Source organism: Chamaea fasciata, unplaced genomic scaffold (assembly GCF_029207755.1).
Source record: "Chamaea fasciata isolate MVZ Bird 193981 ecotype frontalis unplaced genomic scaffold, bChaFas1.0.hap1 SCAF_3, whole genome shotgun sequence".
NCBI classification, from domain to species: Eukaryota; Metazoa; Chordata; class Aves; order Passeriformes; family Sylviidae; genus Chamaea; species Chamaea fasciata.
In genome coordinates, this window is record NW_027094088.1 from 57,240,952 (window position 1) to 57,255,923 (window position 14,972).

General features: G+C 43.9%; 1 protein-coding gene across 2 annotated transcripts; it reads left to right on the forward strand.

The window, feature by feature from the left end:
- Nucleotides 1-875: 875 nt before the first annotated feature.
- Nucleotides 876-12,594, forward strand: PNLDC1 (PARN like ribonuclease domain containing exonuclease 1). 2 transcript variants are annotated; one of them, XM_066180472.1, is made up of 19 exons: nt 876-962; nt 1,473-1,530; nt 1,652-1,725; nt 2,662-2,695; nt 2,820-2,943; nt 3,557-3,645; nt 3,906-4,012; nt 5,391-5,470; nt 6,431-6,568; nt 7,161-7,230; nt 7,483-7,568; nt 7,797-7,852; nt 8,901-8,968; nt 9,815-9,868; nt 10,083-10,125; nt 10,649-10,748; nt 11,199-11,374; nt 11,540-11,638; nt 12,200-12,594. In XM_066180472.1, the coding sequence occupies exons 1-19, from the start codon at nt 887-889 to the stop codon at nt 12,264-12,266; spliced, it is 1,599 nt and encodes a 532-aa protein (XP_066036569.1). In that variant the 5' UTR covers nt 876-886; the 3' UTR covers nt 12,267-12,594. The 2 variants fall into 2 exon arrangements, with proteins under 2 accessions (XP_066036569.1, XP_066036570.1); XM_066180473.1 differs by having other exon boundaries at nt 8,904-8,968.
- Nucleotides 12,595-14,972: the final 2,378 nt, after the last annotated feature.

Sequence of the window (14,972 nt, forward strand, 5' to 3'; positions counted from 1 at the left end):
GGAGATGCTTTGATACTTGATCCCTGTACACTGCCAATCTAACCTAGCAAAGTGTAGTCATTTACATGAATGTTTAGAACTGTGATAAAGTAACACACAAATCTTGGTGAAAAGATTAAACTCCCCCAACTCATCTTTGCACCTTTCTTGCAATCCGGAGATTCTAACTGTTTAACCACATGGATAGGTCTAGGAGGGAAGCTGCACAAATGCGTCCTGTAGGGAATAAGAAGCCGCATCCTCCCCTTGCGTGTCAGCCTGCTGCTTGGCACAGGCTGGTGCTGTCAGCGTCTCTGCCTGATGCCTCAGCAGAGCTCCCGAGTACGACCAGGCTCTGAAATCCCCTCAGTAGGTGTGTTGGAGCCCCTGTGACAGGCAAGTTCAAGGAGACCAGCCTGGTCAGTGCAGCTCCTGTACCTGTGTCCAGGTGCTGTATCTGCTGCCTCGTGTTTGCGGGCTCTGGGGCAGAAGGGAAGGCCAAGGGTGTGTGCCGGCGTTCGGCAGCGTGCGGGGGTGAGCCCGGCCCGGTTCTGGCATCTGTATTAAATCCTCAGTGTTCAGATGACATAAGAAAACAACCACTTGTTCTACTGGATTTTTACCTAGTTGTTGGTTCATAATAATAACAACTCTCAGATAGTGATTGCCTCTGTGCGGTCTGTATTTCCGGCAGACGCGCAGCAGCAGCCGCCCCTGCGCTCCTGTGAGCGCGGGCTGTGCCGGGCGGCTTCGCAGCCTCTCCCGTTTCCAGCCCAAACCTCCCTGTCCTCTGTCACGCGCTAAGCTCCGGTGGTGCCGCCTTTCCCATCCCTTACTGCGGATGGGCCCGCCCCGCGGGGCAGCGCCGGGCACGCAGGCGCGCCGGGCCGGGCCGGGCCGGGTCGCGATGGAGGTGGGCGCCGAGGGCTTTGCCTGGCGCCTGCCGCGCCTCAGGCGCCGCATCCTCCGCGCCGCCTTTGTGGGTGAGCGTTCGGGGCGTCTCGTCCGGCCCCAGTGCTGCCCTCGGCCCCCGCCCGGTTGCGCAGGGGGGCGGCTGGCCTCTGCCCGACGTAGGGACCCGGGCACTGAGGGGTACCGCAGACGATTATGGCGCTGCTGCGCCCAGAACAGCGAGCGCTGAGGGGCGGGAATTCGAACAGGCAGCAGAGGCTGGAAAGGGAACCCCGACTGCGGTGCTGGCCTCGGCTCGGCGGGCTGGAGCCCGGGGGTGTTAGGGGTTCGGGATGGGGGCACGAACACAGCAGAGGGTGAGGCAGGCCCCTCGTGAGGGGCGTGGGGGAGGTGTCCCTGCCTCATCTTGCTACAGGAATGAGGCAGCTGGAGGTGTAAGCCCCACAGCTTTTTCTCTTCAGCCTGCTTCCTGTCGTTTGACAAAGGTGGTGAAGAGAAGTGTTTGAGAGGTCCGCGTCCTGGTGCTGGTGAAGCGCATGCTTCAAATTTCAGATTCTCTTGTGTTCTTTCCACCTCAACAGCCCTTGATATGGAGTTTACTGGTTTGCATTCAACTTCCCTACAAAACAACGAGCCCAGGTAAAGCTGTTGGACTTGAAATATGAGGGAGATTTGGTCCTCTAGCCCTGTGAGAACAACCTGTTCATAGCAACCCCTCATATGTCTGCTCTCCTTTCCCCAATTCTGGTTTTGTTCCTAGCCTGTTCGACTCCCCTGCGGAGAGGTATGAGAAGGCCAGGCAGAGTGTTCAGCACTTCACTCTTGTTCAGCTTGGTAAGTGCTGCTCTGACATGGAAAGTGGTTTTCCGAGGTCGTACAGGTAACTGGCCTTTTGCTGACAGCTGGGTCCTGCAGGTGGCTCTGGCCTTAATTCACGCATTCCAGAGACGTTTGCTTGTTGGGTTTTTTTTTCCCCTCTGATGTTTGACACTATCAGCTTTTTAATAAATAATGTGAAGTCAGGTGGGCTGTATAGTTTTTACTGGTCTAAAGTTGACCATATGTAAAGGTCACAGTTAAAAATACAAGGCTTTTAAATCAGAGGATGCAAGCAAGAAGCCTATGACAGCAGCTCCTGTTCAAAGCTGTGTCATTTGATGCAGTGCATTGTGAGTAAGGGAACTATGAGGAAAATGAAGGCTGCTATTTCTGTTATTCCTAAAATAACAAATCAACATGAGAAAGGGCCTGTGGAGGAGGGCTGTTGACAGTTAAGAACCAGTAAGGAGTCAGGGAGCCAGCTTGAAAACAGTTTGAAATATTCAAAGTCTTGGGATATGTAAGATCTTAATGTGCCTTTTAGGGATTAATAGAAGAAAAAAGAACCTGAGAAGTAAAACCCATGTTTCAGTCCTCTGTGGTGCCCAGCTTGTTGCAAACATTATTGTGGTGTAGTTGGACCCATAAACTCACCTGTGTGTGCACAGTCAGAGACTCATCACCATCTCACCTCTTGCCCATTGCTCACTCCATTTGTTATTTAATTCAAATTTGACTCCTTTTCCCACATAGCAGCGAAAGCTTGTCCCATTCAGCTCTCACGAATCCAGGGAGTGGCCTGGCAGTTGCTGTTAGGATTGGCACGGTGACATTTGTGAATGGAAAACATGTATTTCTTGAGGGGTTCCTCACATCCCTCATCTAATCTGCACACTATCTATAGACATCCGGCTAAACGCTGCCATCTCAACAGAGGTTTCTTTCTTGCAGGGCTGGCAATATTCTCAAAAGAAAATCCAAACAAGTAAGTAAAAAAGCAGTTTTCTGTTACAGTGAGGATAGTGCAGTAGAGATTTTATGCATAATTCCCTTTAGGCAGAGTTATTTCTTGTAATGATCTTCTAGAGATATTTTTCTTTTCATTTTAGGTATGTGGTACATTCATACAACTTTTTTCTCTTTCCGTCAACACTGGGAGTAAGGGATGTCGAATTCACCCTCTCTGCATCTAGTATTCAGTTCCTGTCTCATTATGGCTTTGACTACAACAAGGTATGCAATCTCTGCCGGAAATGCGGAACAGAGAAAATCTGTGCAACTGCAGAAGAAATCAGATTAGTATCCCTAAATGTTACATTTCTGGGGTAAATAGCAGCTTCCTAAAGTATGGATGCATCATGCAGTTTGTTATCAATAGGGGTAGAGAGTGCTGTTTTTTCTGAACTAATGTAAAGGCAATAATCACATCCTCAGCAGCCTCAGGCAGGTTCTTCTGCCTCAAAAAAACCCCCCAAACCTATCTCTGGTGAGGCAGGGATTTACTAAACAGACCCTGGTGTGTGTGTTTACCATCCATGAAGGTGCAGAACTATCAGTCTACCAGCATCCTATATATTGCCACATTTCCCATAAAATTCAGACACTGTCATCCTATGAGAATACTGTTTTGCAATTCTGGGGAGGAAGCATCTGACTTCTTGACTCTTGGAAGCATCTTTTGAAAGGGAAGGTAAAAGGAAGAGCAAAAAAAGTTGATTATAGTTGACAAATATCCTTTTGTTTCCTCTATATCTGTTGGATTGCCTACCGTTTGTTTGTCCTAACTAACCTGCTAATTCTCTAATGTGCTGGAATGTAACCAACCTGGCATTTTCTCCCCCCTCAGTTCCTCAAAGATGGGATTCCATATATGAATGAGGTACAGGAGAAGATCCTTAGGCAGCACCTCTTAGCAGGCACCTGGAAAGTCTGCAGGTGAGCACTTACTCAGTACTGTGTTCATGGCTCAGCTTCACTCGGATCATGTTTTGTAGAAATACTGAAACCTGTTGGTCTGAACACCTCACTGCCAGCTGTTCCAGCCTGCTGTGGTGTCTGAAGGAAGATTGAGATCACAGGATATTATGTGGAGAATTGGGTGCATGTTGGGAAATGAAGCTTTTGCATTGCTACAGCAAGGCACAAGGCTTCATCTGTAAAGAGCATTCCTCACACTGCCCTTTCCACTCATCCAGCACTAGTAATGCAGACAGGGATGTCCTGAAGAAAGCTATTCATGAAGTGACCTCGTGGATAGCTGCAGCAAAAGAAGAGGATACTATGATTCTGGAGGATCTGAATGGTATGAAACAGTGCCTCTTAGACATCTGTGGGCTATGAGTGGCTTCATAATTTCTTGTGAACCTCTGGGGCTATAACTAATTTTTTTTCTGTTAAATTGCTTTTCTGAGAAAGCATCAGTGCCCATCCTGCCTTTACAACTCTTTACCCCAGTTTATACTTTAGATCCTGTCAGGAATTCATCTCTGGGCTCTGCTTTTCTGCTCTGTTGGGGTGGTGGGTCTTTCTGGAGCAGAAGTGGATGTCTGGATGCTTGGAGTGTACTTTGTGCTAATTGACTTCCATTTTGTGCCTCTTCTGAGCAGCTGCTGGAGAATTTGTAGTTACTCTGAATCAGGATAATGTTTTACATGTTTTAAATCCTGGATCTGTTTTTTTGTTTATTTTCTTCCCTTCCTTTCAGAGTTTAGTCCCTCTCATGTGGAGCAACAGGGAGCCCCATGGAGACATATATATGCCAGTGGGAAGAAACAGGCCACTTACCCCATGTTGGGTTTTGGGAGCACTATAGCAGAGCTGAGGAACTTCTGTGCTGATTTGAAGAACAAGGGATTTTTGCAGGGAATAATTTGTAGGTTTACTCACAGAACCCAAAACTTAATCATCTAGGTCAGGGAATAAAATATAGAAAAGGTTAGGAAAAACAGAGTATTCAAGGCTTTGTCTGTTGACTTTTTTTGCAGAGTGTGCAATAGGAGGGATGGAGACTGTGCTGCACTTTTTATCTGCTTTTCAGCTAGATATGATACTGATACTTTAATAGAGCCTGGCACTGGTGAGCACCTGTGATAAGAAAGAAATTTATTTAAGTAAGCAAGAAGACTGATTCAGGTGTCTCTTAATGCTGTTCAGAAGAGGACTGGGTTAGTTCCTTATCAGCTGTGGGGGAAAATTCATTGGTACCCTTTGTGTGCTTGGCTTCTGGGTCTGCTGCTCTGAAACTGAAACTGTCCAAAACCAGAGAGTGTCTTTTTCAGAGTAGCAGCCTTCCTCCCTCTTCAGTCAGTCTTTTCCTTTCCTCTATGTCCTTACGAAAGGTCATTTGCCTGAAATTTTCACTGTGATTTTTGGGGTTTTTTAATGCTTTGTTTATTTCTGTGGGTTTGTGGTTGTTTTTGTTTTGTTTTTGTTTGTTTGTTTTTTGTGTGTGTCTATTTGTTTGTTTTGTTTTCTTTCTGTCCTTGTCTACAGTAATGTTCCAGGATCATTTGTTGAGGAATATTTTCTAAACATTGGGGGAGAAATATGTGGTCAGTCCATCTGTCTAGAATGATGTGTTTTCCTTAGTAGACTTGTCTGCAGGTCTGAAGCTTTGCTATTTATTTATTTATTTATATATATATATATATATTTTTGAGGTGTGTGTGTGTGTCTCATAGGCTATCAGATGCTTGACGTTCAGCTGGTTCTGAGGCAGGCTCTTGAAAATGTTTGGACAGAACCTCTTGAAGACAAGAAGGTGAGATGGAAATACGAACCTTTTGAAAAGAGAATTTCTATCTGCACAGATAGGAGTGTCATTCTTGTAGGGACTCTGAAATGCTGCTTATACTTTTAATGATACAATCAAGGAGGAGAAGACAATGACAAAGGAAATACTGATTGTGGGATCCTTACAAAAGGGATACAGAAAACGGAGCAACTTTGGTTTCTGTTAGTCCTGTAGCCTCAAAATCCTTGTAAATGGAAATGTTTTTTCTTGGAACACTTCTGGAGGCACCCTTTCTGTGTCTTCAGACTTTATTGTCCCTTCTTCAATACCTTCACAAGAATGTACAGTTTTTGCATCTTCTGTGATTTTTTTTGCTGACTTCTGCCATGAAGTTGCTTTGAAGACTTTTACTCTGTGATTTGCTGTTTCACTGTTTGCTACTGGTATTTTACATTCAGTGCAATATTTTCTGTATTAAAACTATGGTTGTGGACTTCTCAAACTATGGGTATGATATCAGTCAATTGCTTAGAATCAGCTTACAGAAATCTTTTTTTTGCATCAGTCCTCCTTTGTTCTGATAGCCAGTATCCCCAGAATGTCAGATTTACCCAGCTTTCTCAGATGAGGCATTGCCTTTGGGCACTCAGCTTGTATGATTGCTGTTTGTTTCTGCATTTTTGCTACCATGAACTTACCATATCCGTATCAAGTTAAATTGAATTTGGTTAATTTGTGCTCGAAAAAACCCCTTTGGTAGGGATAATCCTCTTAAGTAGAGGAGCACAATTAAGACTCACTTTGAGCAGGCCTGTTTAGATACTGGAGCCCTGATCTCCATAAAGAAGTGAGACAGTCCCAAGGCATGCAGTTTTTCTGTGCTTCAGTGTCTTGAAGCTGAACTTGACTTCAGCATTAGTGCACCCCAGTAAGCAATGTACGTACAACTAACATGGGAGGCTGATATTCAGGGCCTGTTCTTTTCAGGTAATAGTGAAAAAAGTGAGTCCAGAGGACCGGCAGCTTCTGGAGAACTCTTCTTATGACCACTGTCAGAAAAAGCTCATTCTCCTCTCTGCCCGGGGCTTCACCAACCTCTTCCAGATACTTGTTAAAGCCAAGAAGGTAAAATGCCTTAACCCTACTCTCACTTTTCATCTCTTTTTAATTTTGCTGTGTTAAATGCAATATTAAAAATCTTGGTGTTACAGTTTGAGTCACCATCTAAGAAGGCTGAGCTGGTTCTTGCCTTTTGGGCAAGCTGTGCTTTTCAGCATGCAACAGACCAGTTTATTGGACCATGTGAACCATTGGTCTGACTTTGTGTGGAAATTCTTATGTTCTGTATGCAGCTTATCAAATGGATTTCAGCTTTAGAGGACTATGGGTGATGTGCAGCAAAGACTGTCCCTGCCCTTGCTAGTGAGCATATAAACCTGATGGCTGGAACCCTGTTCAGCTGAACTGAGAATCCACTTAGGTCCACTGAAAATAGAATGCTGCTGAGACAATACCCTCTCAGAGAGTCCACAAGTGTGATGTCCTGCAAGCAGAAGTCCTCCTGTGAGCTTTGCCGCCTGAATGACTCCTGTATGTGTGTGGATGTTGTCTGTTAGAGGAAAGGGTCACAGCCCTTGCGTGTGCCTATATTGTTTATCTCTGAGCTCTCTTCAGAAATGTGCTCCAATGGGCTGTTATGTCTGTATTCCTCCCGTAGCCTCTGGTGGGACACAACATGCTTATGGACCTTATGCATCTTCATGACAAGTTCTACAGGCCCCTCCCAGGTACTGCCGTGCGTGGCTGCTGTCCCGGGCTGCTGCCCTTGCACTGGGGGTGGAACAGGAGGTGCAATGGCCATTTGCCACCAGAGACACCTGCAGGGCTTAGCAAGCAGCAGGGCTGGTTGCCTCTTCTGAGTTCTAAATGCTGGAGAGGGCATTGTTGCCTACTGTCACTTCTCTTTCCTAATTACTCTGTGATTCCATTGGATTTTTCCAGTTTGCTGATGCCTTTCTCCACACGTGCTTTGCTTTCAGAAAGCTATGAGGAGTTTAAGAGGAACATTCACGACCTGTTTCCTGTCATCATAGATACCAAGACTGTAACAAAATATGTGCAGAAGGTGAGATGCACAGCTTTTTTTTTGTTTGAAGTTCAAACTTGTGCTTCGCCCAAGAGAGAGGATATCTTTCCTCAGTGGCCTGTGATAATAACAGAACTGCAACCAGTTCTCAGTGTTGCATTGGGAAGTTCTAATTTTAGATCTCATTTAACAAATTGGCAGTGCAAGTAATTGAACTCACTGTAAGGTCTGCTGTGGTTGGTTTTCTAATACATTTTTCTTTTATAGAGATGTCTGTTTCCTCGAATATCTAGTCTCTTGGAGGCGTATACAGTTTTGTGCAGGTAGGTGCCAGCCAGTAGAGCTTTCAGCAACCCGTCTTCTTTGGAAGGATATTTCACAGTCAGCCATTTCCCATGTTCATACTTTCCCTCCTTTCAAATGTTTTTCAATTGGATCCTCGTCTTTCTAAATTTAAGAGCAAAGGATTTGCACATTTTTCTTATAAAGGAATTGTGTAGTAAATTATTTGTTCGGAGTCACTTCTTACATTGAATCTCCACTATTGGTCACAAATTTGGTTTGTATACAGCTGTACACGCAGCTTGAGAATTATTTAGTTTATGTCATTCGGAAATGAGTAAGATTCAGTTCTTGGTGAAAATACATCCTAATTTCAAATGCCTGTCCCAAGAGAGGGCTGCACTGAGCTCAAAGCAGTAACTAAAGACAATGTTCAAATGGAGCACATGAGTAGATGTATCTCATGAGCTTAGTCATGATGTGGTAGGAGACTTATTTCACACTTCTTTTGTGAATTAACTTCTTTCCATGTCAATTTTGTGAAGGAAAGGAAAATTTTGCCTGTTTTCCATTACCCCCTAGTCCCAAGAAGGAGATGCAAAATTAATACATTTTTTAAAACAGTACTGGGATTTTGAGGGTTTGTTTATTAGCAATTTCAGACTGCATATTCTGCTTGATTTTTCTTTCTTTTATTTCAGTCATTCCAGGGGTATCTGTTTATCCTCCAGGGCTCCCCATTCAAATAGAACAATCTAGTCAACTTCCTTCCCTCCCTGCAGTTTTAGTTCTGCTTACTTTTTTTTTTTTTTTTTTTTTTTTTGGTATGCAATTAGAACACATTTTCTGCTTACAAGTTTTGAATGAGGGAAGAGACTAAGGAAATATTTAGGAGTTAGTTTTCAGGAAGAAAACTGATAGACATTACTCAAGTAAGAATTTTGGCCTTATCTTATAGGCCTACCAAAGTTCATTTTAAAGTCTCCAGTAGCTTTTTCTGAAATGAAACTACAGATCACTAGAGAACAGTAACTTTTCTCTAACATGCTGAGGAAAGACAAAAAATCCCACACATCCACTTGTCTTTAGCAGCAGCCTGAATCCCGAAGGTCCACGGTGCCCTGTAATAGCTCTTGCAAGTGGCTGCTCAAGATATGGTATGTTGTTAAGCAAATCTTCACAGTCAGGTCAAAAGAGGTTTGTTGTACTCGGTGGGTGAGCACATGTAAAGCATGAGGGAATGCCAGTGGGTCTACTGAATTTGCTCAGAGCTGCTGATACACATTTTTGTCCAGACCCAAAGCCTGGGCTCCCAAGATGTGTGTTCTGCATGTCCCTGCTAGCTGCTGAGGGTAATGCAGGGCAGGTTTGCCTTATGCTGCCAGTACAGACAGCATTTACACTATGTTGGACTGAACTGAACCTGACCTGGGCTGTGAAGAGTCAGGAGCCCTTGGAAGGGGCAAGGGGAGGTGGGAAACGGCTGTCTTAGAAGGGAAAGTAGAAGGAGCTAATGGCAAAGTAGCAGGAGCTCGGTGGCTGGTGTGCAGGGTTAGTGATTCCTGTGCTGGAGGTTGTGTCCAGGACATGGTGTGATACAGGCTCTGAAGCAGATGTTTTCTGGCTTCTCCTGGCAGCATCGCATCCTGCAGCACAGGGCCTCCTGTGTTTTGAAATGGTCCCCACATCATCAGTAACATAGACAACACAGTTTGGTTTAGACTTTCATAAAAGTTAAAATTTTTTAATATGCATCTTGCTAAGCTTTTCAGACATTCATGTAACCGCTGCTTCTTTTTTGGTGTTGTTTTAAAATGCATGCTAGAAGCACAGATTTTTCACTGAGTGTAAAGTTTTCAGGGTGAGGAAGGAAATAGAGCTGAGGGGAGGGGGGAAAGAACCTCCAGAATAGTGGATCTTATGAATTTGGACTCTGCAGTGTGGTAGTTCTCACAGCATGCTGGATGTGTTTACTTCTTCTTCGTTTTGTTGGACACTTACAGCTGAGAAGAAATTTCCTCATGAGGCAGGCTATGATGCATTTCTCTGTGGTTCAGGTAAAATGCTTCTTAAAACTCCTTCAGATATTGTGTTGGGATTTGGCAATCTTTTTCTTCTCTCTAGATCTATTTGATGCTAAGAAACATTTGTTTATATACAGTTTGTTGCTCTTAGTAACTTAGCTGCGCTTCAATGCATTTTTGCTTTCTATATATTTAGCTGTGTTTCTCTAGCTTTCTTCTAATGCCACCTCATTATTCCTTTCTCTAGTTCTTCTGATGTCAGCTCATTTGCTACTGTGCAGATCCACAGAGTGAGTAATGTTTAAATGTTGGCTGAAAATTGCATTGCATGGGATGTTTTCCTGTGGAAAACAGCCTTCCATTTGCTCTGGCTGACTTTTTGTTTCGCAGGCTGGCCTTCCTTTCGGACAAAAGGAAGTGTTATTGGAAATGTCATGTTCTAATTAGATTTTTATTTTATAAATCTGAAAGTAGTAGTTTTATGTCAAAGCTGACATTTTAAAAATGAAATCGGGGCCATGTGATGGCTCAGAGGTTGGGAAATGACATTGTGACTTCTTTATTCTTGAACAAGCTCTCTCAAGTTCAGTTCACTTGGGTAAGGGTCAAATAATTTTCCATTAGTTTCCATTTTTGAAGTCTCTGTGAATCAGTGCCTTCAGTTAAGTTCTCTTTTCTTGCAGCTTTTTGACTTCTGTAGGAAGATACTAAGATCTGAAATATCTGTTCTATCACTAGTTGAAGAGCTTGACACCATATAGCAGTGCAGCACTGGAGAAACAAAACCTTGTTCTCTTTTGTTTTCTGATTTAGTGATGCCATGGAGGCTGATCCTTCTTTCTCGCAGTATCTCACCGTGTTAGCTGAGCATGTGAACAAAGTGAATTTCATCCGAGGGGGTGCTGCAAGCATTGTGCGTATGAATTGCAGGTCTGTGACCTGTTTGTGGGGTGCATAGGTCAGTAGCCTACTTGATAGCTTCCTCAGAGGAGAGGAATCCACTGGTGCTGGGGCCCACCTTGGCAGAAATCGTTGTCATACAAGTGATGCAGTGGACCTTTTAAAGTGGCCAATGAGTTGAATTTCTGCTTTGCAAAATGTATGCATGCTGTTATTCTGTAAGATGGCATTAGCCAGTTTACATTGCTGTTTCTCAGGTAGTTTCTCCATGGTGGTTGTGACAGTTTGCTTTTATGGCGATATTTAGATGAATCTTGGGGCAAAAAATTTTAATTTTACACCAACAGCAGTATTATACAACCTGTCATTTATTTGTCATGTTCTGCATATTTTCTGATTATATTAATAGTGCTTCTATAGTATTTCCAAATTCAGATATGTCTCAATATTGTACATTTTCCAGAATTTTTCTGGGGAAGATGCTCCTTGCTGTCATCCTCCTGCCTTGGTTGTTCATGTCCGAGGCTGGCCAGGGCTGACTGAGAGACAGATTTACCACGAGTTTAAAGCTCGTTGTCGCTTTGATGTCAGACGGCTTTCAAAGAACCAGTTCATTCTGCTCTCCAATAAATACAAGCAGTAAGTGATCAGAAAATCATAATTTTCAGTCCTTTCATCCTCTCATCCAGGCCTTTGTCCCACTCTCTCTCTACTGTGACAACTCTTGGACAGAAATTCCTGCCCTGAGCTGTGGGGTGCTGTAAGCAGCCTGCGGCCTGAGCTCAACCCGTGCTTTCATTGCAGCGTCAGGCTCGTCCTGCGGGAGTACAGGCACCACCCTCACCTGCAGGTCTCCGTCTATCGCCACTGGAGGCACTCGCCGAGTGTGAACTGCCTGCTGCAGTGAGTTGCGGGAGCATGAGAATGGGGCAGGGGCAAGCATTCCTTTCAGGTCCCAGGCCCTGGCACAGCAGCAGCCTGCCACGTGTTGGCAGTGTCCTCCTGCCAGCCCCTCGGAGAACAGGGGACTCAGAAGCAGGTCTGCTCGCTGAGTGGCTGCTCATGAGCTGATTTCAGCCCTGGGCGACTGGACTTTAATCTCACTCGTGGTTAACCCAGGAATGCTACCCCGTGGATAGCACAAAACTACGTATGTGCTGTCACAGCAGTGAGGTGGCAATCTTAATGAGTGTAGCACCAGCTCTAATAAGCTTGATGAGAAGGAGGCAGAATCTCAGGTGTGGGATGGATGTGGGTTTTTTTCTACAACTGAGTTGAAAGCTTGGTAGTGGGGGAGAAATCCTGATTCAAGGTGCACCTCTCTTGTGAGGTGTTGACAGTGAATTCACTCACAAAGAGTGAATTTCTGCCTTGACATGGTTTGGAAAAGAATCTGAGGGCTTAATAATTACAAAATTAAGCTGAAAATATAACTAACAGCATTTTGTTATTCTTGTCTCTTAGAATCTCTGGTATTGTGGCACTGTGGTCTCTCTTGGCCTTTGTGCTTGGAGGAGCTCGTAGCTGTTGACTCTAAAGGACTACTGTAGAGATGAGAAGAATGGTGATCTTATTTCTTGTGTTTGTCTGTTTTGTTTCATTCAATAAAAATATGAGAAAAAAAGGAACACAACACCCCCCCCCCCCCAAAACTATGATTACTGTTTGAATTGTTTCCTTGGAAATGTGTTTTTAAAGGGTTTTCAATTTGTGGTATTTTGTAATCTGCTGAAAGCATTATCTTCTCCTGAAGGGGGAGATGATTGTTTCAATGCCTAATTTACTTTGGTCCTGTGTAGGTTCTTTGCAGCTATTCAGACCCTCGGTTTGTTCCCAGTGCCGGTGCTTGGTGCATAAAATGCATTTCTGATAAAGTTTGGGAAGTTATGAAATGAAAGATGCTTTTTTTAGCTTCAGTTGTAAAGCAGGGGAAATGTCACGGTTTACCAAATGAAAATGGGCAGAGTTGATGGAGAAACCACTCTTGGGGCTCATCACAGATTCTGGGGAATAGTAAATAATTTGCAGTGCTGTCAGTGCAGTCTCATGCACTGGTATTTTCAGTGGCAGTGTAGCTGAGGTTTGACACAGATAAGTGGAATTTATCAGGTTCCAGTTTGTGGAGTATATAGAGGTCAGGGGAGTCAGCACACATTTCTGTTTGCTTCTAGTGCACAGCATGTGAGCAGTCCTTTATCCAAAGTAGAATGAGACATGCTTTGTGGATCGGTTTCTCTTGATATCGCTGGAGTACTTGTCAATCCAGGGAATTTGGTCTTCAGAGATTTTTCTTATTAATCTCCTCCTCTTCTTAAAAATAACCTGTTGATCCAGGGTTTCCATATAATGGTTGCTAGGTGTCATTAGTCAGATTTAATTGGATGGGGCCCATGTTCACCTAAAAGGCAGAATCTGCCTTTAATTGACTGTAAGGTGGGAGTTGCTGCAGGGGACCTTAAGGCAGCAGCACTGCGGTGTGCCTGAGGATCATGTCCTCTCTGCTGCTCTTGAGGGGAGAAGGGCAGCACATCTTCAATGTGGTTCTTGAGTTCTGCACAGCTTGTGGTTTACACCTCTTGTTTCCTACAAGACAAGTAACTGACGTCTTGATGACCTTTTCTATAACCCCTCAGTGATGGGGTTCTCAGTCACAATGCTCCGTCAAGTACCAGTGTGTCTCCCTGCTCACTCTGTGATACTAGTTTGTCTTCCAGCATCATTAGACACCCCCCTTGTGCCAAGGAGAGCACAGGCTCTTTGTGTTGTGTAGGTTTAGGAAGATTTTCTCTGGGTGTTACAGTAGCTTGTTGTTTTCACATAAAAACAACTCTTCTTGACTTATGATCTGGGAAACATAATACCTTTGTTCTCGGCGGTCTAAATTCAGCTAGCTATTTAAATGTGGGGAGACAAAGCCTCATTTGCATCTAATCTTTACAGTCTGGGGATCACAAAGATACAGGTGCTGTTACCTATGAGAAGCCCAGCAGTTTTCAAGGGAACATGCACTTTGAAGGAACAAAGAAAATTGTTCTGTCTTTAAATTTTGTTCCTCCCATTTTCTTCTCAGCGTGGCACACAGACGAATAATGGCTCAGTTCTCTACAGTGCCGTTCGCTCTCTTGGTTCACCCTCTAGAGAAGCACACTTCCCCGTGAACAAAAGTAGAGATCCTCTCACCCTTTTTGGAGAAATAGCCTATGGGTCTGACCATGCGTTTTCCATCTCCAAGAGACAGACACACCTCATTGTAGCAACGTGGTGTAGTGAATCAAGAGACTTGATTTTCCTGCTTTAGAACTGGGAGAAGTAAGAGGCAATTGCTGTAGAACTACCAGATATTCCTAGTATCAATCAGTTAAGTTTGCATGCAGAGTGAAAACATGAAGAGATCAGAGTGAGTTCAGTATGTTCTGATCTTCCAAGGAAAGACTTCACAGAAACAAGTTGCCTTCTCTGATAATCAAGGGTCACTTGAGGCTCAGAGCCTCTTAAAGAGCTCATTGAGATGTGCTTGCAGTCAATTCCAATGCAATTTGTTAGCTGGGGGCTAGTCAGACAAATCAGAGTAGAGACATTTGGCCCTGGGAACAGAGCTGTAAGTTTTTCTGAGCAGCTGTTGATGAAGACCCAATCTTCCTGAATACATCAATATGGATAGTCCAACCTCAGCTATTGCTTTTTGCTCCAGACTAGGGAATTCTTACTAATTTAACTTGGAAGTATCCAAAGTATTTCACGCTATGCCTGTTCCTGCCTGTCTCCTGCAAGGAGTAGAAGATAATTTAGATTCTTGTGAGGCCAATTCATGGTGGTAAAACCTGACTTGTAACTCTGGCCCTGAAGAGATACATGTCAGAGCTTCCGAGTTGTTCTGAGGGCTGGCAGTTCAGAAAATCAAACCTGTTTCCCTCAGACAGTGATAAAACCACAGCAGAGCGCCTAGCAGCAGTTACAGCACACCTGCCTCTTAGTACTGCTAGAAATTTGTGCTTTAGCTGCAAGGCTTGAAAGGATATTTCCAACCTGCAATGAAAAAAATTCAAGTTGTGAAGGTGTATGCTAAAAATACAACCCTGCAAATGGAACACTGCAGATCAGAATATATTTATTTACAAGAACAATTTGATTTTTGATACATTGACTTTTTTTAACGTGTCCAAGATTAAATAAGTGGGTTTTGATATAACATCACAACTCCAATGAGAAAGCATAGAAAAGGCAGAACTGTCTAAAT

Bases quoted from the DNA above. Each gene is read 5' to 3' on its own strand.
- PNLDC1 (XM_066180472.1), top strand. From the start codon at position 887: ATGGAGGTGGGCGCCGAGGGCTTTGCCTGGCGCCTGCCGCGCCTCAGG. The intron at 963-1,472 runs GTGAGCGTTCGG...CCACCTCAACAG, and splicing joins CCTCCGCGCCGCCTTTGTGG to CCCTTGATATGGAGTTTACT. The intron at 2,696-2,819 runs GTAAGTAAAAAA...TTTTCATTTTAG, and splicing joins TCAAAAGAAAATCCAAACAA to GTATGTGGTACATTCATACA.